Raw genomic sequence first — 24,257 nt, 5'->3', positions numbered from 1 at the left:
CCTCGTGCGCCGGCCGTTGTCGTCGACCACATGGACGCTTGGCTCGCATTGCCAAGCTGAGGGTTGGTTGACAGAGAAGGAAATTCACTGGCGAGTAGAAATAGATGGTTAGTATCGTTCGATCTACACAAGACGAAAACAATACCTCATGACGGAGGGCGCTGTAAACTGTTGATCCAACAGAGAACGCAGAAAGTGAAAAAGGAATAGAAAAGCCAAGGAACAGTATGTGAAGCGAAGCAAACAGCACGGGGAAAGGTAGATTAAGATGACCACACGGTACCCCTTCAGAGCCTGAGCGTAACCCTTCGTGAATGCCGAGGGTCGGAGCCTGTCGCTCTTGTTTGAGGGCTCTCCGACTTTCTTGACAAGCTGCCGCTTGCGGGTAGTAGGCATGGCGGGCAGCTCTTGATGAAGTGCGTGCGATGGTTGAGAAGAAGGTGCTAAGGAAAGTGCGCGGCCGTGGATATCTTCCTCCCAAGTGCTGGTATTGCCACCCACCGTAGGCAGTGGCCAGGAGGAGGAAGGAAGAAGAAGGAGAAGAAGAATGGCAGGACTGGAAGTAAATGGAAGGAACGTACGAGGGATCAAGAGGGGTGGCCGGTTGCGACCCGCTCAGACTTTGCGCGAAACTGACATTGTTCCCTAGTTGCCTTGTTGGATTTTGCAGGCTCGCACCTCCCATAGGCATACCGGTGCCGAAGGCCCATCCTGGTCCGCTGGTCGCTGTTATGTCCCGAATACGCCGTATTCATTAACCTCTCGTTCTCTACAGAATGTGTGTGTTCCCTTTTTGTCTTTAATTATAGGGCTTTGCGCCATACCTGGTTTCCCGTTTGGTAACCGGTTCGATACCGAGCGTCCAGGCTGCTGCTGCTGCTGCTGGCCTCCATAACCAGGCATTCCCCGGATTGATTGCGGTACGACTCCTACTTCCCGCTCAACGTCAGCAAAAGGTCCGGTAGCAGACAAAGCAGGTAGGTAGAACAATGAAGTAGGTATGCGCGCCATGTCGTCGCGTAGTCTAGGCTAAAAAAAAGCCCCGACGGAGATGGAGACGGAGACGAGGCAATCAACGTGGCCAACAGATGAAGACTCCCAGGACCGCTGTGTCGTTCACCCTCCTGTAGCACCTAGCGGTTCCCTCCTCGGTATTGGGTTTGTTTGTTTCTTTCTTTCTGGGCAGGACGCTCGGAGCCAAGACTCCAACACCCGGCAAGAATGCATTCCCCCAAAATGCTCATCCCGGAGCGTGTTGTACAATGTGTTCCGGTCCGGTCTGATCGGACGAGGAGGGATGAAACCGTGGTCTCGGAGGGTGGCGTTCGGTCGCGCATAGCGGGAGAGGAAAAAGGTCGTTGACGGGCGCTCAAGAAGGTAGGCCACGGCGAGGTATGCGGTGACGGGTGACCGGGGAAGCAAAAGAGGTGCCAAAGCCTACCTGGTCTATTCATCATGAAGGGCTCAAAAGGCGATTGAGCTTATGGTGGGGCTGACAGATTCGGGGGGCAAGTGTAACTTTCGCTATCGCAGTCGTGATGGACGGTTTTGTTTTGTGTACGACTATGTTCGAGTACAGCGTTCGTCGGGAGATTCGGGAAGTGTCATAAAAACGCCTGGTAGCGATACGAAAAGCCAGCGACTTTGCTGTTGGAGGCGCTTTCTCTGGATGGTGTTGGAGGCTTTGCACGGAAAAGCCGACCTTCACACTATTCGTACATTCCCCATTAGTCTGCTGCCATGCTGCACTGTGCTGTTGTTCCCCACACCTGATAGGTACGAATACATTGGCTTCAAGCCTACGACGTACGAAGTACCTGGGTATTGATGGGGTAATGAATGTGGACCGTGCGCATGAGTCCCTTGGGCCCTTTTTAATGGATGGACTACACTTTCACTTTGTCACCATCCAAGCCCCAGATAACAAGGTCCTTTGGATGCACTCCCTGAGTTTATTCCGTACGAGTTCTTCGACTCCGACATGGCAATATTTTGTTGTCTAGAATCTAACCCGACAAACCCCGAAGGCGCGAGCTTTAGAATATACCCTCGGATATCGAGGCAAGGACACAAACACCCTGCATCAGTTGGGCCGACATACTTCGCACCAACTCTCCCTGGACATCTCATGAACTATTGAATACTGAGTAGGTACATACCTATGAAGCAAGCTCGCGTGCAAGGCTCGCCTCAAAGTCTACATCCGTCAACCATCGGCCAATGAGAATGATCTTTCCCTGCCGAGGTGCATCTGTATCCCTTGATTGCACAGGCGCGTCGATGATATCAAAAATCTCCCGGACTCCTTGGATGATCTTTTGACTTCCATCCTCAAATACCAAGCGCCCCTTTGAACGATGGACCTCCAACAACGTATCCTGACCAGGCGCCCGGTGATCCCACAGGACGCTCCGTAGCCACTTGTCGATCTTCTCTTCCTGGTTTGGCGACAGTAGTGGGACGGGTATCGATACCGTCGAGATTGTCTGGAGGCCTTGTCAACCCACGATGCCCTTTACCGGCCGCGGCGAGGCCAAGGTAGCACTTACTGGATCCAAATGGCTGTGCCCCTTGCGAGTAAAGTCAACAGCGGATTTCTCGTCGTAGGCGTGGAGGTCCAGCAGAAAGCCCTCCAACTGAGGGATCTCGCTGTTTTGCGTGACGTGGATCTTGGCCAGTCCGTTGATGGACTCGATCCTGTCTCTTACCGCCTGCAGCTCCTCGGGGCTGACTAGATCCGACTTGTTGATGACGATGACATCGGCATGGGAGATCTGGAGGTGAGCCGTCGTCATCAACGGCCCGTGGTCGTGATCTTCGTCGAGCGGGCTCTCGTCGATTGTGGTCTTGTGCGCCGGGTCTTCGAGTTCGCGAAGAATATTCTTCGCGTCGACCAGCGTCACAATCCCGTCGAGGTAAATGGTGCTGCCCAGACCGTCGTCCATCCAGAACAACGGCGCCAGGTTTCCCGGGTCCGCGAGTCCCGTGGTCTCGAGTAAGATGTAGTCAAAGGCCCCTTTTTTTTCCATGAGTGACTCGATGGCATTGACGCCCGTGTCCCTTTTGGTCGTTTGTCAGCATGCTGCCTCCAAGAGTCCAGAAGTTTTTTAAAGAGATGGACTCGTCTCACTTCACCGAGCAACATAAACAGCCGTTACCAACTTCGAGCCATTCTTCAACCTGCTCGTCACCCTTGCTGACCGTCAGGGACTTTTCGATATCCACAGCTGCCGAGATGTCAAGTCAGATATGAGCCGTATCTCGGCCAGTTGTATTCCCACTTACAGTCGCCAAATTCTACAGCCATGTCAGCGAACTCGTATTCCATCAAGGGCCTGACTTTAGTTCCCAGGTCTCAAATGAACACAGAGGACGAACCATTCATAATGACAGCAATCTTCTTGCCATGTTGAGCTGTCAAGATGTAATTGAGCAACGTAGTCTTCCCAGAACCGAGGTAGCCCGTTACAATAGTAAGCGGTACCTTGAGCTGTTTCTCCGAGTCCTCCTCGTGGGCTTCTTCGGTGGTTGCAGGCGTTGCCTGGACGAGCTCAGGCGGGGCATCATCGTCGTCAAAGGTCATCTTTGCTCAATGGCGGGGAACCCTGCCAAAGGACTATTATGGACTCGAGTAAACCTACGAACGAATGGGATCTGAGTGGCGTATAAAGAATAAAAATGAATGAATAATAAGAATGAGACCTTGGCGAACCTGTTAAGCTCTTTTTACTGACTTTGGTTCCTGGTCCGTCTGTTCAGTCGTCGACCTTTCGAACTGCGGAAGCATGAAGATGAAGTATAATAGGTACGTACCTTTGACACTTTGACTGCAGCTTTTGTCTTTGGAATTCGTGCGTCGCTGCCCCACCTGGCTTTCTGCACCACCAGATTCCGGAGGAGGAACAACAAACTGCCGACTATACATAGGAGCAGTTGAGATCTACATGTACGGCGCAGGTGTTCCCGTTGCAATAGGTATCCCTGCCACTCCTCCCTTTATTACTGTAGGCCAGAAAGGCTCATGGCAGTTTAATTCAACTACCACCTAGATCCCCTCTGCTGGGACATGGGGAGATACGAATAGCGTAAAAGGCAATTTGTTGCGAATATACCAGAAACTTGGCGAATATCCTCGTCTGGTAAGCTATCTACGGCACTGGGATGCCGAAACATATACCGTGACGCTGGAGTACATGGCAGTACATGAAAGTTCACTTCAAAGAGATCTCAGTGGCCCAGAGGCTTCGCTGGATATTACAGACCAGAGCCATCTCACTGCTCCATAACAATTCCCTCTTAGCAATCCGTTCACCTAACACATGGCTTCTGCTTCTGAATCAGAAACTCTCAAGCCAGAGTTGCCTTAATGCCACTGTCCTCCAGGTCCTGAAGGATCCGCTCGATACTATTAACATACGTCGTATCAACCACTGACGTCTCCGAATCGCCCAGCCCTCCCGTCATCATTCCCATAACACGACCCGTCAAATCCCAAAGAGCCGATCCAGAGTCACTACCTTTGGAAAAGGGGTCTCTAGATTGTTTGGTAGCGGAGATCACACATATCTCCCAGGCCGGAATCTCATCTGCGGCATTGTTGATTCCTGGCGAGCGGATGACGGATTCGACTCCGTTAACGACACCGAATGTCAATCCATGATAGCCGAATTTTCCCACGATCATTCCCCCGGGCGAAAGAGCTTCGCCTTCGGGAACAATCTCCGAGGACAAGACGGCATTTTCCTCCGTCGACCGCTGCCGAAATTGTCGACGAAGATGTTTGCTGGTTGTTTGGTGAGCCTTTTTTTCTAAATCATCGAAGCTGATCGGCAGACGGTTTTTTATAGGCCGCGTATGGACTTCGTCCGATACTTGAACCAGGGCGTAGTCCCGGAGCCACGGCCCTGTGGTGTAAGTCGGAGGTGACGGCTGTGATGATGATGCTGACGTTGCAGTTCTCGGGAATGCAGTGGAAAACTCTTGGGCGAAAAGAACATGACCGACCCGGATGGACGTATCCTCATGTGTGATGTCCAGAATGCTTCGAGCTTCCCTCGCACAGACGGCATCCAGACCGATCTCGTAGACGCCATCCTCCAATGCCTGTTTTCGATCTTCGTATTCGCCTGGGCCGTACTTTACAGAGAACCAAGAAAGTTCGGCTTTAAGCTTAGTTTCTTCAGCAAGTATCTTCTCGACAGTATTCTCAATGCCGGGGACTCCAGTGTTCTGGCTGATGAATTGTTTCGTGGAGACCTGGCCATCCCAGTGGTAGATCGCCCCCGAGTCCTCTTTGCTTCGGAATACGACATGCCGACAGGCGAGGATAGCAGTGCATGGCTTGAACATCCAGATATGAGGATCAGTAGGGGCGACATTCAGGTAGATGCTCTTTGTGCCGTTGGTCGTTGATGTTGCATCATTGCAAATGCGAGCCCCAATGCAGTCACTCAAATGACGCAAAGGCTCCGTAAGGGGACTCTGGAAAACACTTGGGGTACCAGAATAGAGGCGGCAGGACTCCTTGCCAACGCCCGACACGTTGTCTGACTCTGATGACGTGCTACAACAGTAGCTGGACTCCTTGATTTCGACTTCGACGTCTGTGATGCCAAACTGCACAAGAACACTTTTGCAAGTCGTCGCCATCAAATCAGCGATTGCCCACTGAGTCTGGCCCACCTCAACGGTGACTAACATGACGACAGGAAGAGTATCGTCCGAAGGCAGAGGCTCATGATAACGAAAAACTCCCACACGGAGCACATCGATGGCGATCCATGGGAAGGAACCCAAAGATTTCATGATCAACTCGGGAAGGAGCTGACCATTCTTCCAGAGCTCAACAATCTTGTGATCTTGGACTGGAGCAAGATATTTGTGGTACGGCCAATGTTCTTGGCGCGGGTTCTCATCCCAGCTGATACCGGTGCGAGCGACGAGACGTGGGCGAGACGGCAGGCCGTGGTAGTAGTGTGTGACCTCAGACAGAGCTGGGCCTGACAGGGCAATGCTAGCGCCGAAATCCATGGACGCAGTCTGTCTAAGGTTCAATGTGAGGCGATTCCGAGGCCTAAACGGATCCTTGATAGTGTCGGAAAGGTTCCGGAGATGTGTACGACGAAACACGGGGGACGGTCTCAGCTTGATGCTTGACTGAGACATGACGGGCGTCGGGTTTAAAAACCAATGCTTCAGTGAGGACTTGTGAGTCACAGAGTCAGTAACTTTGGTGGCGGAAGTCCTGGCGCATCCAGGCACCTACCAGCTAGAGTGCCACTGTGTCAGTCCAAGCCACGTACAAAAGGGGGGGGTGGGGGTCTCGCGATAACTCACAAGTTGATGGAAGAAGCTGAAAAATTGATGACGAGGAGCTTTTGTGTTATTAGCCAAAGTTCTGCAGAGAAGCTGATAGCAAAGTGCAACGTGCGATCTAACGCGACTTCAATGCAACTTCAATGCAAGAGCTCGAGAAAATTCTTAAGCTGTATACACAGCTTAGAACTAGCGATAGGACCTGACTTACAGTGCTTGATGAAGATGGTGTTGCTGTTGAGGCAAAAGGGTGAAAGAAGGAGAAAATCCTGAAGCTTGGTAAGGTGGAAAGGAAAAGTCTTATGGGTGCTGGTCGCCTGACCTTATATAGAGTAACCGGGTGTCTCGCTTATATATTGCGCCTTCCAGTTTACGGCGTGCCTTCCATTTCTAGGGCGCCGTGATATGGGTTGTCTGATAATAAGGCAAAGGGGTCACGCGACGTACGTATACGACTAGATGAGTTGGATTTTTATAGTGGTGAGTTGGATTTTTATAGTAATGAGTTGGATTCTTATAGTAACGAGTTAATTCTTATAGTAATAAGTTGGATTCTTAAGGTAAAGAGTTAGATCTTTATAATAGCAAGTTAAATCGTAGTGGTTTAGTCTACTAATATATAGCTTATAGACAGGAGTTAAACTTACTCGTTAAAGCTTTATGCTTTAAGGGAAATACTAGCAGAGCGCCAATACTATAACTACTATTACTAGTATTATTATCATTATTAGTACTATTACTATTATTATTACTATTACTATTATACACTGCTCTTTATTCGGATTTAGGGAGATATTATACGGCAGCCGGCAGGACGGATTACAATGTGTATCAACTTTCATTTTCACCCAAAAAAATGACACTAGATTAAACCCCAGTAATGATTATAGAGACACCCAAATGGCAGTACCGGTACAACGTATGTGTACGCTCCTTGTTTAGAGGCAGGATAGTCCGACTGTACCTACGCGGGAGGGGGTGGTTGTAAATCAGAGCTTGAACAACAGAGGATTTTGCTCTGGCAAGAGCCAGGTCAGCTGTCAACATGATGTTCTGGTAAGACTGTCGACAGTCTGACCAGTCATGGGGCTCTGTCCCCCAAATCCGGGTAGGTAGTTGCTACGTAGTTCTAACACAGACCCATTCCTTCCTACCTACTTGACATTGTACGTGTAGTGTAGTGTACTTCGTACTGTAGCTACGGTCGCAAACTAGGTACCTAACGTCATCAAGTTGACGCCGTGGATCAATTTGACGTCTTTGGATTAATTTAACGCCTTGGATTCATTTAATCGTCAGATCATTTTAACTACTCGATTAAGACCAGTAATTATAACTTTGCTAATAAGATATCTTATATGTATCATCTAGATCTATGACTGCCTGCAGAGACACTGGATTTTGCTATGGCTTTTTGGCTCGGAACTTAGTTGATCCGAGCCTCTCTTCCGTACATATTTGTGCACGGCCTCCGACAAATACAAAAATACAATATCACGATCGACGACCATAGTCATTAATAATCATTACATACACAGTCCACGTCGAGGTGATTCCGGTCCCGGAACCACACACTAGATTCCGTTCTATTGGCGGCCAGCCTGTGCGATAAAACCCAACGAGCCTCGTTTCCAAGGAAGCGAGTCCTTCAAGGATAGATAGGGCTCTCCTAGAGCTCTATTTCGTATCCCCGTCGTGACAATGACCCCGAGCTCTCCCAGGTTACCGAGTCCTCCTCCGCCGGCCGAGGACCAGATCGGGCCTCCTTCACCCGCCATGGGCACCGAGGCAGGCCGTCAAGCCTCCCAGCTGGAACAGGCGCTGCTTGATGCGAATTCAAAACGCCGCATTCACCCGGGCACCAAGGCGCACGATATGGCGGCCGGTCCGCCGCTGGTTTCCCTTAACGAAGTGCGTTCCCTCCCCTAGTCCGGAACCTTCAGTTCTGTCCTTCTTTCGCTTGACCCGCCTGCCATCGCTTATTATCGCATCTTGCTCTGAAAAGCGTACCGTCCCGCTAACAAAGGACACCTCGCCTACCCCTTATACAGCTAGATTCTGCATTCCAGCTCCAAGAGCATCTCGCCGCCCTCCACTTCTACCATACCAAGAGCAACACCCAAGCGATTACTCGCGCGACGGCCATCCAGCTCGCCACACCCCCTTCCTCCATCGACCGAACCCTCTGGCTCTACGAGCTCTGCCGCTTCCTCATCGCCCAGTGCAACTCCCTCATCGTCGGCTTCCTGTTCGACGCGCCCCCCTGCAGCGCCCACACGTGTCCGGAGATGCGCGCGTCGGAATGGCAGTTCCTCTGCGCCGTGCACGAGCAGCCCAAGAGCTGCTGCGCCATCGACTACTGCTGCCACACCCTCGACTGGGCCGCCAACGTCGTCACCGACCCCAAGATCTTCCCCAGCCGCTTCGTCGTCTCCTCCGACGCCCACAACAAGAGCGTCGCCGTCAAGAACCTCGTCAACGTCTTCCGCCGCCTCCACCGCATCTTCGCCCACGCCTGGTTCCAGCACCGCGCCGTCTTCTGGAACATCGAGAACCAGTCCGGCCTCTACGTCTTCTTCAAGACCGTCTGCGACATGTACGACCTGCTCCCCGCCGAGAACTACAAGCTGCCCCCCGAGGCCGAAGGATTGGACACTGCCGCTTCTGCCCATGAAGGCGGGGCGCGTGACGCTAGCGAGGCGAAGAAGCCGATCCAGCCCCTTAGCATCGCGAAACCTCTCCATCGTCAACAACAGCAACATCAACAACAGCAGCAGCAGCAGCAGCCACTGGCGGCGGTGGGCGGCATCGGCGACGATGGCCACCAGTCTCTCGGCAGGAACAATACTAGGAGACATATTCGAGCCAGTCCCTCGACCGGCAGTGCTGTGACCACTGTCATGGAAACCGAGGAGGAGGACCACGACGTGACGAGCAAGCTACAGAACTTGCACATATCTACTCCGGCGGCCGCCCAGGAGGAATACGAGGTCGCCGAGGTTCCCGTCATCGTGGAGCAGGAGGTCGTGGCCGATGCCTCATCTCGGGACCCATCCCCTGCCGACGATAACGAGCTGTCCAGGAACGGGGAGGAGAAAGAGGCGCAACAAACGTCGTCCGAGGGCGAGTCTCCCGCAAAGAACGACGACAACAGCTCGACCCAGCAGGTTGGAAAGGACGAGACGAGCGAAACCCCGGCCACAGATGCGCCAGTGCCAGAACCGGAATCGAAACCGGAGCCGGAACCGGAACCCTCCACTGGACCTAGTCCCCGGGAGGAAGGGGATGATATCGGGAACGATGCCATTGTCCAAGAAGATGAAGGGCCAGAAGGGACAAACGACGCCGGAGTGAGCAAGGAGGATTGTGCCCCGCCTGTTAACACCAGCGACGGGTCTGAAGAAACAGCGGGAGCAAAGGATGCCGTGACTCCTGGCGAAGAGGCGGGAGGCTCAGACGAGCCGCCTCCAGCAGAGACCAATGACAAGGAGAAGGACGACGAGGAAAATCAGGAGAAGGATAATGAGAAGGAGAGCTAGTTGGCGGAAGCGTCTTGGCCATAAATTGGGGGGTGCCCGTATCTCGTAAATAATATGCAACACAAAGACAGGGTGCCGTGGATATATCCCTGCATTCCGATCTGTCTAGGCGAAATCTAGGAGCCCGTCGTCTATAGGAGGCCTATGTACATTCATGTCCCGTCGTCTATAGGAGGCCTATGTACATTCGTGTCCGAGATTGATGAAGACGACTCTTCGAAAAATGGTCACCGACGTGGATCACTTCGCTCCAAAGACTTGGCGCCTGCTTTCAACACGCGCAGCTGAGCAGTGATGGGCTCTAGACTACGACGTCGTCATCGAGGTCTTGGTATGCTTCTGCTAGAGGTTTCCAACTACTATCGCCGACGTGTTTCACCCGACGAAGGGCTGATGACAGGTAAAGAGCTCCCGCATGCGCCGCGCCTTTCCTACTCGGCGACGAGAGACCCAGGAAAACAAAATATGTTTCTCCTGGCCCTCGTCTTAACCATCAGTTCCTAATAATTATCTCTCTTCCTTCTCCTTCGCCGCCTCAGTCGTCCCCTGAGCCGCTCATGTCAAGCTTGGCAAAGATGTGGCGCACTTCCCTGAGGTTCTCCTGTTGGGCATTGATAGCAGCGGCATTCCGTTCGTCGGCGAGGCTTCGCACGGCTTGCAGGACGGGAGTGTATCCTTCGTCGTTGGGCAACCACCATCGTGCGCAGGAGGGTTCCCGAAACATCTCGCCCATCTTGACCCGTACGTTGATAGGATGGATGTATCTACGAGGACATGTTAGCGTGTATGATCTAAACAATGACGCGGATGGGGTGAAGGGACCAGCGCTCAAGACTCACCCCTTCCGTTCGATCAAGGCAAACTTGCGACGGAACCAATTGCTGTGCTTCTTATCCTTCGGAAGAAAGATTGCACTCATGGACACGACAGCTTGTGCCGCAATCAAGCTACCCTTGGGACTCCCAGGCCAACGACCCAGGAGCTCGACGGCGGCGCAGACATTATATGAATGTTCGCGCAACTCGGCGTACAGTTTCTCTCGATCGGCCGTAGGAGACTGACATTGGTGCATGATTATCATGGACGTCCAGCCGATGATCAGCTTCGTTACCGCGAACAGAGGTTCCATGTAGAGAATACCGGGTGTATAGGGGTCGACAATGTCCGACTCGTCGCGAGGCGGGCCGTAGCTAAAGTCGGACACGAGGAAGTCCGGATCGATCAGCTCGCCGTCCCATCCCGCCCTCCAATCCAAGATACGCTTCAGGATCCGGCTGTGCTCGGCCTCGAAGCTTTCGGGCGAGATCTGACCCCTGCTCCCCCTTGCGTATAGCATGGACATCTCTCTCGAGATGACACGCAGCACCGATGATTCCTTGTCAATCTTCCAGTGTAATCGGGTTTGGGGATTGTCGGCATTCAACAGTATCTGCGTCTGGCAGTAGTCTGCATACGCCGTGAACCATTCGTTGGAGAGGGATGTTGGAAAACCGCCCATGATGGCAACGAATACGTCGAAGCGGCTATACCATGAAACAGCCATTCTACCCAGGACAGTTTCCATGGCCGACTGTGGAGTGAAAAGCGTTATGAGTAGTTCGTGTGCTGCCTTCTGATGGGCCATCAAGTTGATCCAGTCCCCGAGGTACTCCTTTTGTTTTGTTTTCAAGTCAGTACAAAGTCGGCCTTGCGTGTTGTAAGGAACAAGGGCCAAATCAGTGTGAAGCGGTAACGCGAAAACTCACTTCAATCGTAGCAAGCTGCAATATGGTGAAGAGAGTATGAATGGTGTGCCTTTCTTTCCTCTTCAGAAAGTTGATGAGCAGAGTGACGCTTTTATTATAGTATTGGAGGAACTCGTTTATGTCCCCGTCGGTGTTGTGTTCGAGGGTGTAGAGATAGGCTGAGAAGCCCACCACAGCGTTCAACAAGGGTTCGCTCCCCAGAGCCAACTGTGGAAGCGTGTTGTGAATGAAGTCATGCCCGTCAAAGACAAAACAGTAATGGTGATGTGTGATGTTGTGATGATAGTAGTCCATGTAGCGTTGCATGCTCGCGGGAAGATGAGACCAGTCAGCACGGCTGCTAGATGATATATTTGGCATATCAAGTGCTGGTGGCGTGCCTGCCGAGTAGCCGGCGCTGGTGCCGACAGACGTCGCGGGAGAGCTCTTGTTCCCTTCATGGGATGCGTGAGACGGCGTCTCGGAGGCTTGGCGTACAGCATGTTTCTGGGGGTTGCGCGACGATGATGCACTGGATGAAGGCCGCAGGACGGATGCTTTCGAGGGCAGAGTCTCGTTGTGTGTGTCTTCCCCTTCCTCTTGGTCAGGTATTGTCTCCAAGGCAGTGTCCAGCCCGCGGTCCTCTTCCAAATCGTCTACTTCGAGAGACGAGCTTGGACTCGGCCGCTGCATAGGAGCAGTCCCTGTCGTCTCTTTCGGGGTAGAACTCTGAGATGTCGTGCTTTTACCCGGCGGGGGATCTGGATAGATACATTCTCTATTCCCTTTTCGACATCCTGGGCATGGTCAACTTGAGCGGCCCTGGAGAAGATCATACGGGGAGGGATGGCCTACTTTCGCAGATTGGACGAGTCTCATCGCACTTGAAAAAGCGTCAGGGGCGCCGACAGATGAAACTCGTGAAGCAATGGTAGCGGAACTTACCTTCACCCTCCTACTCCGACACATGAAGCACCCAGATCGAGTGCGCCTGTGCTTGACATGCTCAATGCCAGGCGCCGATTTCCGTCGCACTTTATGCGATTTAGACGGATTAAAAACAAGTGGCTCATGGAGCCCAGGAAGGTAGCCGGGCGGCTGGTAAGAAGACGTTATCGGGATCCCTGTGGACGGTTGCGCAATAGAAAACGGCGAGGGATAAGCCTCTTGTGGGGTCTTTGTCGAATTCTGGCCAGCCCCCGACATGGAGGCTAGGAAGTGGTGGTAGTAGTCACCCATGATGGGCAGACGGGGGTATATTCAGCGGGACCCAGAATACGTTGCTCAATGATCGGCCGACCTTTTCGAATCTGTAGGTGCTGCACGGACAACAGATCCAATGAGGAAAATGAGTCGCCTGACGAGTCGGGTTCCCGCGATGACGTGCGGACTGCAGGGCAGAGCAAGCTGACAGAAGCTGGATTTGACAGCCGATGGAACCCTTTTAACTCTTCCAGGAACCTCGTCTATGAGGTACAATTACGGATATTTGTCCAATCGACTTGGACATGCGTCGGAGGGCGAGAGAAAGGTCCGAAAGAAAAAAGACAAGGGGGAAGAAAGGAAGAAAAAAAAGAAAGGAAAAAGAAAAAAAAAACATGCAGCGCAATATGGTTGAATGGCGAGGGGAAGCTGTTCTCGTCCAGTGTTGAAGCTTGGTTCGTGGGCGCGAGGTCCCAAGACAGGTGCAGTAGCAATGCCGACGACGACTGGTTCGCGCAAAGATGGTCTCGGCCAATGACAAGCAATGTACCTGTTCAAGCCGAGTGCGAGGTGACAGTGTTGGTGCAAGGGGGAAAAAGGGGTGGGGAGGCAAAAGTCGAGAGAAGTAAAAGAGTCAAATGCGTGTGCTTTCGAACGGTTTTGGGCCCCGTGTGGTTGGCCCCCAATAAAAGCGTCGAGCGTCGAAAGCTGTACGTTGTAGTAAGCCTTTCCAGTTACTGCGGTCAGGGAAGCTCAATCGACGGCGAGCTGTGGTAGTGGTCCTTCGTATGAGTTGCCACTCGCAGGGCAGAGCAGGAGAGTAGTAACCTGGGCGGCAGGTGGGCAAAATCTACTTGGGAAAGATTAGCACTTAATATTACGGCGGCTTTCTTTCGTGTACTGTGCGCGAATGTGGCATGTAGGGTTCCGGCGAGGGAGATTCTCATGAAATCCATAGATCAAGTCTTCTTTGTTTCTGTATGCCACAGCATGATACCCTCGTACATGGGAGTCCTAGGACGACCAGCCCACGCGGGATCCCCTAGCAAACAAGCACAACTCGGGTGCTTGGCTATAGGACCTTGACCAGCCAGGAAACCATACAGCGCGTCTTGAACGACGGAAGGGGAAACAGGGAGGAAGAAACGAAGATGGGAAAAGATGGGGAAATGAGGGCAGGTCGGAATCGGAGAGATTGAACGGCCACTTACCGAATGCTTTTACCGTGGATTGTGCAGGTCCTCGACAGAAGTGCCGCAAGGCATTTGACAAAGGTGGAGATAATAGCCGGGCTGGCTGTCCTGTCGGTCCTGGTGCAGAAGAGTCGACGAGTGAGCACTTGGTAGAACAAGGTTCAACAGGCCGAGAGCTTCGTTGGCGGATTTGCGGGGTTGCCCAATCTTTGGAAGCCGATTGTTGCCTGCAATGTACGGCGACTCGCAATGTATGATGTCGGAGGGATAGAGAGTGCCTAGGAAGGGGGTGTGTGCGGCGGCAGAAGGGAAAAACCGCAAGATCCCGTCCGACGTACAAGCAGGGATATACTTTGTAGCTGAACGAACTGTTCACCGGTCCGGAGCCAAGTCACGGTACATCGACATACCGAGACGATGAAAAAGAAAGGGGGGTTGTTTAATTTGTTACGAGGCGCATCGCGGGACGAAGCGCTTCTCGAAGCCCGGGAGATGGGGTACGGTACGTTCAACTGATGGGTCGGTCGGTCTCGTCGTAGGTTGCAGGTGGTGCCGTGCAGGGTGCAGGGTGTGAGGTATGGTGGTATTGAAGCGGATGGAAATTGTGAACAAAAGTCCAAGAAAGCCACGTCGTCGACAACGAGGCTACCATTCACTAATGAGTCAATAGGAGCAATGGGAAACTACCGGGCGCTGGTCCAAAAGTGGTGAAGAAGAAGGGAATATTCGTATCTCGGTGCTGCGTCCACACCGCTCCATGAGTAATGCCATTCCTAGAAAGTAAGCAACCACAGACTGTCAAGCAGAGCCACAGGAGCATGCCTGCCCGCCTCCCGCACGTAAGTACGTTGTAGGTAGTGAGCGTCAAGGGCGGGAGAAAAACAGGCAAGGTGAGGTAGGAAAGGCCAATCTGCTGGACAACAGTGACGGGAAAATGGGGTGGGAGGGGCAAACCACGCACAAGGATCACTGCTGGAGCTCCCAGTAGGGACCACTAGTGCCATGCGGCGCGTCTTGGGATCACGGATCACCGTGTGCTCGAGCTGTTAATAGGTAGCTGGAAGAAGCGGCGTGGCGTTCCCCTGCGGGGGGGTTGCTGAACAGGGATTGGCACCCACCGGGCATGGGGCTCTCGAACGATGTGTGCGACGGTTCGGCGTTAACGTGCTTGGCAGATGCGAGGATCGTCCTCTCGCCCGCGCAAACGGCGCACTTCGAAAGGCGGAGAACGCCCCTTCTTGCCTGGATTCGAAGACCCCCGTATCCTGCATGATGCATGGCATGGAGGAAATCAATAGTACAACGTATGTATATCCCCATGCGTCGTGCTCTCCATGGTACGATGTAATTACTCTGGCCCATACAGCGTACCGTTCGAACGCATGTAGGATCTAGATCTATTTTAGTCGCCGGCCGAGAAGATTGCATCGACACACGGGTGGGGTGCCAAATAGCTAACCCGTGCCGTTGGGTGATTGTGGTTATCGTTGTGTGTGTGCTGTTGGTCTGGTACCTCCGGCCCAAGGAGCATCTAACCTGTTGGAGAATGGGATGATTAGATCACATTCTGCCGATATATCACACTCACGGGATGTTGGGAGATCATTACAATGTAATTAGCGTCATTACCGTGAACCCCGGAGAAAGGGGGAAGAAAAGACGCTGGAGAAAACTCGAGTGGACCGGGTCAAGGTCGGAAGGCGAAATGTGTGGACGCGAAATCAGGGTAAGCAATGAAAAAACACACGCACAAAGCAGACCTTTGCGCCAAAATTCACCACGGAAAAGGAAACCGGAGCCCCGGACCTGGCCCAAGCTCCGCTGTACTTCGTATGTACACCGTAATTGTCGTAGGTACAGGTACATACGTTGTACATGGCACTCAGTAACCAATCCAGCGGGGTTGTCCACATTGGGAACGCACCTTGGGGAGGTGACAAGGGTTCCAGGAACCCGGGCACGCCATCATACCCACCCTGTCAAGCGTCAAGCGGGAGGTGTTTTTCTCGTTCCCGTTGACATGTCAAGGGATCGAGGATCGATGATCGACTCGGCACGTCTCATCAAGGAAGATCGTCAAGGTGACGAAGCATCCGTCAATTTCAACGTGGCGTGGCGCTGGCCTTAATTAACGCCCATATGAGACAAAGCGTTTAGTGTACAACGTACTTCGTACTGGCCCGTTTTGCTCCTCTTGGGACAATCCCCTGTGAGTCGTAATTGAGCCATGTTGGCGGAAACTACTAGGTAAATGCGTTGGTAGAACAAGAGGAACTGCATACTCAGTACAGCGTACATCTCCATACAACGTGCTTCCGGTTAAACTTATGCTGTAGGTATGGTAAGATGGGGTTGCCAAGGTACGACGTAGGTTAAGGTAGGTAGATGGGTTAGCGTGTACGTTGTATGGATACAAAAAACGCGGAACGTTGGACACTGGAGACGCCGATCTATCAACAATGGCCTACGGAGTACATCGTCCAATACAAAACTTCGGTCAAGGTACGGAACATCCCCTGTAGGTTCCGCTTGCATGAAGTCCAGGTCCCATAGCTACCTATTAAAACTGCAGATGCTGGCTCCATTCTATCAGTGGTCTCATGGGCCATGTCTTTCTTTTTCGATGCTCCCGTGCAAGTACAGTCTAGGACAGAACACCTCACCTGCAGACTGCAACCTCTGTCTAGGTACCTGCTGCGCAGTTCAGGGCATGGTGGGTATCGTGGCGGCCGAATCGAGTCGGAGGGAAGAATTGAACAGATACATAGAGACTCAATCTGATCCTGTCAATCACCAGCACCATGATCACCATCGCCGAGTCTCACCACATCGGCCCGATCGCATGGATGCCACGAGGCATTCCAGCCTCCAACGCTCCCGAAATGCCGCGTATATTCTATCATCATCTGGCAAGCCCGGATCATGGTGATATTCCGGCTGGATCGGACTCGGTCAGGTCTCGACTTGTCTGGTACCGCACACACTTACCCACTGAGGCCGGTACCTTATGTAAGTACCTTGTATCCCTATCCTCCTCCCCCCGCTGGGTCGTGATCGTGGTCTATAATAGGTACATACCTAGTTGTTGGTGATGGTCGAGGAGAAAGAAAGCTTTACGATCTACAGTATTTAAACGGCCTTTGAAAGGCCCGTGCGGCCTCGTGTATACTTTGTAGATCAGGGGAGAGGAGAAGGGGGGATGAAAATATCGTCCAACCAACCACCGAATCACCCCTCTTCTTCAGACCTCGTCACATTTCTTCCACTTTAGAGGCTGCGGATCCGATCAAAAAAAGAAGGCGGACCTCCCATTCTAATCAACAAGCATCTCGGTCTCGCGTCAATCGACCCCATTCAACCTATGACCAGGGTTTCTCTTTCCGTCTTCTTGCGTGAGGCCAGCGAGATGGCTCGATGACCCCCCCGATGTCTCATACTGAGATGAACCAACATTATGCGTATCATTCCAAGTTGCCTGCATCGGTGTCTGAGACCGGGAGGATGGCCGAAGCATGAACAGCCGTATGAGCCCATGCAGTTGGACACCATAGAATCAGCCTCGTGCAGTGCATCTTCCGGGATATCGCTCCTCTCAACCAAGCCCTCAGTCAATCAGGTCGGTCGGTCGAGGGCTTGCAGGTCTGGCCAGGTGAATGACCTCGTCCGATGTCCGCGGGCGGCAATGCATGCTGCAACGTGATAAAGTGCATGAATCAATAAGGGTGTGGGTTGTTATCCATTGTAATAGGCCCACCCACAATCATGTCGATCAGCCGGATTCTATATTTGCATCCTCCTCTCCTACGCGCAAGGTGTGCTAGTGTTGTGTAGCTCAAGGCTGGTTGGGGGAAAGATGGAGGATATTCAGCAGCCGGGGTGGGCGACGGCAGCCAAGCTGCCACACATGACAAAGAAGCAGCTGTGGTCCCCGAGGTGATGCATCGCCGAGTCAACTTCGTTCTGTCTTACGGAGGATTCTCAACAAGATTCTGACCTCGGGAATCTAGAGTCCTTCTGTTGTTGTTTATCGAAAATGCTGCCATGGAGCTTGGAATATCTGTCGGCATTTTCTCTGGGATTGGTGCTTCGTCGACTTGCGGACTAATACGGATACGTACCACTTGGATTCTCTGTTATTATCTAAAATGTCACGTGACTTTCACATCTCGCATCGTAAGAAGCTGACAAATGTCTGGGTTGAGTAAGCAACCACGCACGGTGCCCAACAGTAGGTGTATCGCTCGCTCTACGAGTATACAGAGTATTACACACCGTTTTCCAACTCACAGGCTTACACGGAATGACGGTCGTCGACACCACTCTGCCCGGCGCTGGCAGCGGCAGCCTAGCACAGACCTACCCAGATCTTTTCTCCGCCTTTGTCTTCCTTCCCATCATCACCGTCCTCGGCTTCATCATCCCGTTCCTCTACCTCTTCCCCCCTGTCCCCGCCACCCACGCCGACGCCCTAGAACGGACTCATACCCGCCTGGGCCTGTCGGCAGAGGAAAGCAATCTCAAGGACCAGTTTGCGGCCCGGCACCGCGGCGATGCCTCCGGTAACGAAAAACCAAGCATCCAGGCACTATGCGTCTACCCCGTGAAGTCGTGCAGAGGTATCGAGGTCACCCGTTCCCGGGTGCTGCCCAGCGGTCTCGAGTTCGACCGCCTATACACCTTTGCGCAGCTTCGGAGCAAGTTTCCCCTCCCCGGTAGCGCCCCCGAGGGCGAAGCTGTAACGGAGGATGGCAAGGCGGCGGCGGCGGCCGAGATGCATTCGTGGGAGTTCATCACGCTGCGCCAGTTCGCACTGCTGGCCAACGTCAAGGTCGACGTCTGGGTCCCGGACCCGGAAAAGCAGAAAAACCGCCCGGCCGAGGCGAAGAGCGACGGACGGGACGAGGAGCCATGGATTGTCCTCCGGTTCCCCTGGCGCGACCTTGGCCTGAAAGGTTTCATGTCTCTCGTAGCGGCCAAGATGGCCCGGGGATGGGCCGCCGTTCCGGAAAAGGAGGTCCTGATCCCCGCTGGCTTCCCGTCGGAAGCGGATATCAAGGCGAGGGGGTACAAGTATGAACAAGTGCGCATCTGGAGGGACGTCGTCGAAGCATTGAACTTGGGCTCCGAGCTGCCAAAAGAGTTGAGACTCTATTTGGGTGTCAGTAACCCGCTGGGCCTTTTCAGAATCGACCCGGAGAGGCAAAGAGAGGTGTATCGTTGCGCACCGAGGCGCGAGGAGGCAAAGTATCAGCCTATTGTTGGCTTCCAGGATGCTGTACGTCGGATCACTCGCCCTTCTCTTTCCACCTATCCAAGATTACTATTGTGTATAAGATGAAAAGCCAGGACTGACCAGACATACGCAGTATCCACTCCATCTTATGAGCTTAAGCAGCCTCCAGGACTTGGATTCCATGGTTGCCAAGGACCAGGAGTTCAAGCGCCTCGACATCGCCCGCTTTCGAGCTAACATCATAAGTACGATCATCTCCCAAAGCACACTGAAGGAGCATAGCTGACTTTTGACCCTTAGTTTCCGGGGCCGCCGCCTACGAGGAAGAGAAATGGAAATCGATTCGTTTCAACCCGGGATCCTCAAGCCTCAGCAACGTCGATTTCCACGTCTCTTGTCGCACCGTCCGCTGCAAGCTTCCCAACGTCGACCCTGCTACCGGCGTGCGACACCCCGTCGAACCGGACAGGTCGCTGCGGAAACATCGCAGTGTCGATGCCGGCGCGCCGTTAATGGGATGCCTAGGGATGCAAATGTGTCCCCTATTCGAGGATGCGGGAGATGTGCCGCGTGAGGATTTGCGGACCTGGGTAGAGGTCGGGATGGAGATGGACGTCCTGGCCGCGGGCGAACACCTCTACATCAAGCAATGACGCAGGCTCAGACGCTGCGCATGGAGTGAGGATGCGTTGCTAACGAGTAGTTGGGACAGGAAATCCAACTCGTGTATCGAAATCATCTGCAACTACGAGAGGTATAAAGAGCGCAGGCAAAAACAACACCTAGTCATTATTCCCATGATCATTCCAGCCATCAGCCATCCAGTCCTCCCTTTGCCGAACATGCGTCCCTGGGTATCCCACCCGCCCGTCCCTGATCGCGGCAGCCCATCCTTAAAACACATTAAATATACGCACATACACGCTCCCACGACAGCGCATATCGTCACTTCAAGTCTGCAGGTGTCAGAGCCTGCACCATACTTGTGCCTTCGCTAAACCGGGTGCGGAAGATGCGGTTCGCGTTCTGGAACATGCCGTCCTTTAGACTGACGACGATGAACTGCGATCCCTTGAACCGCGTCTTGATGAGCCGGCCAATGTTCTGTGTGTGCGACAGGTCCAACGCGGCGTCAACCTCGTCGAGGATGTACATGGGTGCCGGCTTGAACTGAAGCAGGGCCATGATCAGCGACAGGGCGATGAGAGACCTAGGTTCCAGCGTGTTAGTCCATCGAAAATAATAAAGACAAAACAAAAGAGGCGGGATCTGTACCTCTGCCCACCGGACAATTCAGTCAAGCTCTCCTTCCACACCTTGCCCAGAGACACCTTGACTTCCAGGCCGTCGCTGATGCTCTTCCCCTCGGGGGGGTCCAGCTTGGCAAAACTACCCGGCAGCAGCTCGTTGAAGATCTGCCCAAAGTCGCCGTTCACCTTCTCCCACGTTTTCTGGAGCGCCTTCTTCTTGTAGTCGTCGAGGCTGACAATCGTCTCCTCAATCTTGCGCTTGTCGCGGATGACCGTCTTCATCATGTGCTTGAGCGACACCTCCTTCTTCTCGACGCTGTCAATCATGTTCATCACCTTGGGGTTGATCTTCTTCCGCATGCCCTGGAACCGGTCCGTCAGGTTCCGCAGCGTCGCCTTGCACTCGGCGATGTTCTGGCCCTTAAAGTCGTACAGCGTCCCGGCCCGCCCAAAGCTGCCCTTCTCCTCGGCGATCCACTCGTACTCCTGCTCCATGCGCGCCACCGTCTGCAGCGCCGATTGCTGTTCCTTGTGGAACCGGTCGACCTGGTGGACGAGCTTCTGCATGTCGAGGCCCTCTTCGGCGATGCGCGCGCTCTTGGAACGTTTCGCTTCCTCCAGCGAGCGGAGCTCGTCGTCGAATCCGTGCAGCTTGGCCCTCTCGTCGTCGAGCTCGGCCTGCACCGCGTCGTGCCTGTCCTTGAGCTGCGCCTGCTGCCGGACGAGATCCTTGATGTCCTGCTCCTGTGCCTTGATGGCGACCTCGACTTCCTGGAGCTGCTCCCTGGCGGCGGCGAGGTCCCCGGCGACTTGCTCCGCGTCAAGCTGGGCGCCTTGCAGTTCCTTCTGCATCGTCTTGATATAGGTGGCGCTCTGGTTCAACTTGGCCCGCAGCTCGTCGACGGCCGTCTGTAGCTCCACCAGCTTCGCGTCCTTGTTGTTGTCAAAGTCGTTCATGTCCTTCTCGATACGCTTCTCGTCCGCCACCGCTTCGGCGTGTCTCTTCCGCGCCTCGGTAATGTCAATCTTGAGCTGGGAAATGGTCTCCTTCATTGTCTCCACTTCCTGGATGATCGAAGACGACGAGTTGCCGCTGATTTGCTCCTCAGCTAGCTTGATCTCGTGGCTCTTGAGGTCGAGTTCTTGTTTGATTTTCCGTGCATGGTCGAGTTTGGACTTCTCCTGGGTAATGGTAGCATGGACTTCCCTCAGGGCCGCTTCGGCCTGGTTCAGTTGCCGGGCCAGCCCATTGAGCTTCTGTAACGTTAGCAGCATGCCGCTCGAGGTCGGGGCGCTCCCGCCTGACAGCGTCCCTGACGGGTCGTATGCGTCGCCTTCCAGAGTGATACTTCGCATCCGGACATTGGGGTCAAACGTGACCTTCTTGGCCGTGTCGGCATCGGCGCAGACCAGAGTGTTGCCGAAAACGTACTCCATGGCCGCAGACACCTCCTCGTCGTAACCCACGAGGGATAACGCGAGGTCCACCTTCCCAGGTGCAATGCGCTGCGCCGTGGCAATCGTCTGTGCCGACGCCTTGAAAGCCGCAATCTTGTTGAGAGGAATGATGGTGACTCGCTTACGGAGCTTCCCGCCTTTGAGAAGCTGCGTGCCCGTGACCTCGGTGTCGACGACGACGTTGTAGAGCCGGCCGCCGGCACAGATCTCCAGGGCGGTTCCCGCCTTGGTGTGCTTCTTGTCGATGGTGAAGAGTTGAGCCACCAGGCCCTTGACTTTGGATCTGTCAAAGTTGGGCACAGGATCCGCGTAGTTGAAGTCGATATTGGCCACTTTCCTCTTCAGAGCGTCGGATTCCTGTCGCAAGGTCCGGACCTGCTGCTGGAGGGAAGATTTCTGAGTGTACAGATCCTCTTCTTGCCCAGGCTGGAAGCCCAACCTGCCGAGCTCTTTCTCGAGCCTTTGCTGTTGTGCGCGCAAACCCTCGAGATCTTTGAGAAGCCCCGCGTTCTGCTCCTTGGCTTTCCTCGCACGGGGCTCTTCCTCCTTGAGCCGCTTATCGAGGTGGGTGATTTTCATTTTCGCTTGTTCTTGTTCTGTGACTGCTGCGGTGGCGCGGTTCCGGGCGTCCTGAAGTTGCCCCTGGTAGCCGCTGTCTTGACCGTCCTTGGAAGCGACGCCGGTTTGCAACGACTGGAGCAGCTCCTCCTTGGACTCGGCCTCTTCCCTCTGTTTCTCAACCTGCTCCTTGGCCGTGTCGTACTTGGCCTTGATCTTCTCGTAAGCCTTGGTCTTTTCCTGGAGCGATGCCTCCAGTTCCGCGACCGTCTTTTCAACGGCAGACCTCTTCTCTTCTTCCTCGGTAAGACTGGAATGCTTGAGATCCATCTGCGTGGCGAGCCGCACGAGCTCGTTCGAATGCTTCTTGACCGCATCCTCGAGTGCCTGGGCCTTGCCGCCCTTTCTAAGTTCCTTGTCCCGCTGCGCACGAACCCTCTCCATGTCCTCGTCTAGGTGGGAGATTTCGCTCTTTAGACGCGCCACGGAGTGCTCGAGGTCCTTCTTGCGTTGTTTCTTGCCGTCTAGGTCGGCGGCGGATTGCGCGAGCTGCTCTTGGAACTTGACGTAGTCGTGTGCCACCACGACCCTCGTCAGCCGCTCCATGTCGTTTTGCGTCTGTTGGAAATCGAGGAACGCGCGCTTCTCTGTTCTCAGCTTCTCCAGCTTCGGCTCAATCTCGTCCCGAAGGAGCCCTGTAATCTCCTGAAGCTTCATATCCTTCTTCGCCATGGTCTTGAGTGCCTTGTCGCGCCGATCCTCGAACATTCTTGTACCAGCAGCCTCCTCGATCATGGACAAGACTTCGACTGGCTTCATGTTTAGGACTTTGGTGATTCTGCCCTGCATGATGAGGAAGTTGGGATTGTTGATGTTGAGCTGCACTGACTGAAACAGGTTCTGTACCGTCTGCTGTTGCGCCCTATGCCCGTTGATGAGGTACTTTGACGTTCCGCCAAGGACGATTTGTCGAGTTACGCTGATGGTTGCGTATTCCTCGAAGCCGATGGGCGACTTCTTCTTGTCCCGGTTATCGAATACGATGGTAACACTCGCTTTCGTCACGCCGGCTTGTCCACGCTTATAGATAAGGTCCTGACTATACGTTCAGCTGGTGTCTCTCTCGGCAACAGCTCCATGGCAGTGCGTGCTCCATACCTGTAGGTTTTGCGCTCTCACTGTCGACATATTGGTAATGCCCAAAACAAAACAGATGGCGTCGAGGATGTTTGATTTTCCCGAGCCGTTGAGGCCGGTGATGGAATTGAAGCTCTCATCCCTGTCGTTCATGAGCGTGGTCCGTTATGCAGAGGGTTTGTCGGTTTGTCGGTCTGTTTACTCACCATCCGGAAATCACCGTTCGCACGGCATACGACTTGAAGCCCTATACAGCTGTCAGTAAGGAAAGAGGGAGGAGAATCGGCAAAAGGAAGCGATCTCAAGACGTACGTCTATAATGACCTCTATGACCCTCATGCTGGTTGAGTTGGATGCCACCCCGCTCTTGTTGTGTCGTTGGTTCAGTGTTTATGGGACCAAGAGCGCGACGAAAGTAAACAAATGCGCTGTTCCCCCGGTTGCGATAAGCAGCACGCTTATCGGATATTCCCCCACCTAAGGTACGAAGGTACTTACGTTGTATTCCGTAATACACACATCACGTGATACTCCGCCGTTCTTGGCGTAGGTAGCATAAGTGTAAGGCAGAGAAGCTGGACGCGCTTGTCCTAATTGGGATGCAACCAAAACAAAGCACCGGGCTGAACTTCTACCTATCCCGAATT

General features: G+C 53.5%; 8 protein-coding genes across 8 annotated transcripts; 3 read left to right on the top strand and 5 right to left on the bottom strand.

The window, feature by feature from the left end:
- Window positions 1–1,958: 1,958 nt before the first annotated feature.
- ACRALDRAFT_1081386 (uncharacterized protein) lies at window positions 1,959–3,773 on the bottom strand. Its single transcript, XM_071019150.1, has 5 exons — window positions 3,379–3,773; window positions 3,286–3,297; window positions 3,131–3,227; window positions 2,550–3,060; window positions 1,959–2,486 (listed from the first exon to the last, which is right to left on the bottom strand). The coding sequence occupies exons 1-5, from the start codon at window positions 3,581–3,583 to the stop codon at window positions 2,160–2,162; spliced, it is 1,152 nt and encodes a 383-aa protein (XP_070873315.1). The 5' UTR covers window positions 3,584–3,773; the 3' UTR covers window positions 1,959–2,159.
- Window positions 3,774–4,193: 420 nt separating this feature from the next.
- Window positions 4,194–4,710, bottom strand: ACRALDRAFT_2060201 (uncharacterized protein). Its single transcript, XM_071021909.1, has one exon. It carries the CDS (start codon window positions 4,681–4,683, stop codon window positions 4,348–4,350), a length of 336 nt encoding a protein of 111 aa, XP_070873314.1. The 5' UTR covers window positions 4,684–4,710; the 3' UTR covers window positions 4,194–4,347.
- A 3,306-nt stretch (window positions 4,711–8,016) lies between these two features.
- Window positions 8,017–9,854, top strand: ACRALDRAFT_1056496 (uncharacterized protein; the record flags this gene model as incomplete). Its single annotated transcript, XM_071015884.1, has 2 exons — window positions 8,017–8,226; window positions 8,367–9,854. The coding sequence occupies 2 exons, from the start codon at window positions 8,017–8,019 to the stop codon at window positions 9,852–9,854; spliced, it is 1,698 nt and encodes a 565-aa protein (XP_070873313.1).
- Window positions 9,855–10,389: 535 nt separating this feature from the next.
- Window positions 10,390–12,817, bottom strand: ACRALDRAFT_2043311 (uncharacterized protein; the record flags this gene model as incomplete). The annotated part of the gene is made up of 5 exons (XM_071021342.1): window positions 10,390–10,618; window positions 10,694–11,505; window positions 11,600–12,375; window positions 12,434–12,461; window positions 12,524–12,817. 5 exons carry the CDS (start codon window positions 12,815–12,817, stop codon window positions 10,390–10,392), a joined length of 2,139 nt encoding a protein of 712 aa, XP_070873312.1.
- Window positions 12,818–14,994: 2,177 nt separating this feature from the next.
- ACRALDRAFT_2043310 (uncharacterized protein) lies at window positions 14,995–15,252 on the bottom strand (the record flags this gene model as incomplete). Its single annotated transcript, XM_071021341.1, has 1 exon — window positions 14,995–15,252. One exon carries the CDS (start codon window positions 15,250–15,252, stop codon window positions 14,995–14,997), a length of 258 nt encoding a protein of 85 aa, XP_070873311.1.
- A 1,362-nt stretch (window positions 15,253–16,614) lies between these two features.
- On the top strand, window positions 16,615–17,098 carry ACRALDRAFT_2060198 (uncharacterized protein). Its single transcript, XM_071021908.1, has one exon. The coding sequence runs from the start codon at window positions 16,776–16,778 to the stop codon at window positions 17,064–17,066; it is 291 nt and encodes a 96-aa protein (XP_070873310.1). The 5' UTR covers window positions 16,615–16,775; the 3' UTR covers window positions 17,067–17,098.
- Window positions 17,099–18,274: 1,176 nt separating this feature from the next.
- Window positions 18,275–19,860, top strand: ACRALDRAFT_2109934 (uncharacterized protein; the record flags this gene model as incomplete). The annotated part of the gene is made up of 3 exons (XM_071023446.1): window positions 18,275–19,249; window positions 19,341–19,452; window positions 19,508–19,860. The coding sequence occupies 3 exons, from the start codon at window positions 18,275–18,277 to the stop codon at window positions 19,858–19,860; spliced, it is 1,440 nt and encodes a 479-aa protein (XP_070873309.1).
- A 292-nt stretch (window positions 19,861–20,152) lies between these two features.
- ACRALDRAFT_1049738 (uncharacterized protein) lies at window positions 20,153–24,002 on the bottom strand (the record flags this gene model as incomplete). Its single annotated transcript, XM_071015611.1, has 5 exons — window positions 23,923–24,002; window positions 23,817–23,857; window positions 23,632–23,752; window positions 20,483–23,568; window positions 20,153–20,417 (listed from the first exon to the last, which is right to left on the bottom strand). Exons 1-5 carry the CDS (start codon window positions 23,947–23,949, stop codon window positions 20,153–20,155), a joined length of 3,540 nt encoding a protein of 1,179 aa, XP_070873308.1. The 5' UTR covers window positions 23,950–24,002.
- Between the last annotated feature and the right edge of the window lie 255 nt (window positions 24,003–24,257).

This window comes from Sodiomyces alcalophilus, assembly GCF_042370955.1.
Source record: "Sodiomyces alcalophilus JCM 7366 unplaced genomic scaffold ACRALscaffold_6, whole genome shotgun sequence".
In the NCBI taxonomy this organism is placed as follows: Eukaryota; Fungi; Ascomycota; class Sordariomycetes; order Glomerellales; family Plectosphaerellaceae; genus Sodiomyces; species Sodiomyces alcalophilus.
Note: the sequence above shows the minus strand (reverse complement) of the source record. Positions and strands in the feature narration are given on the sequence as shown.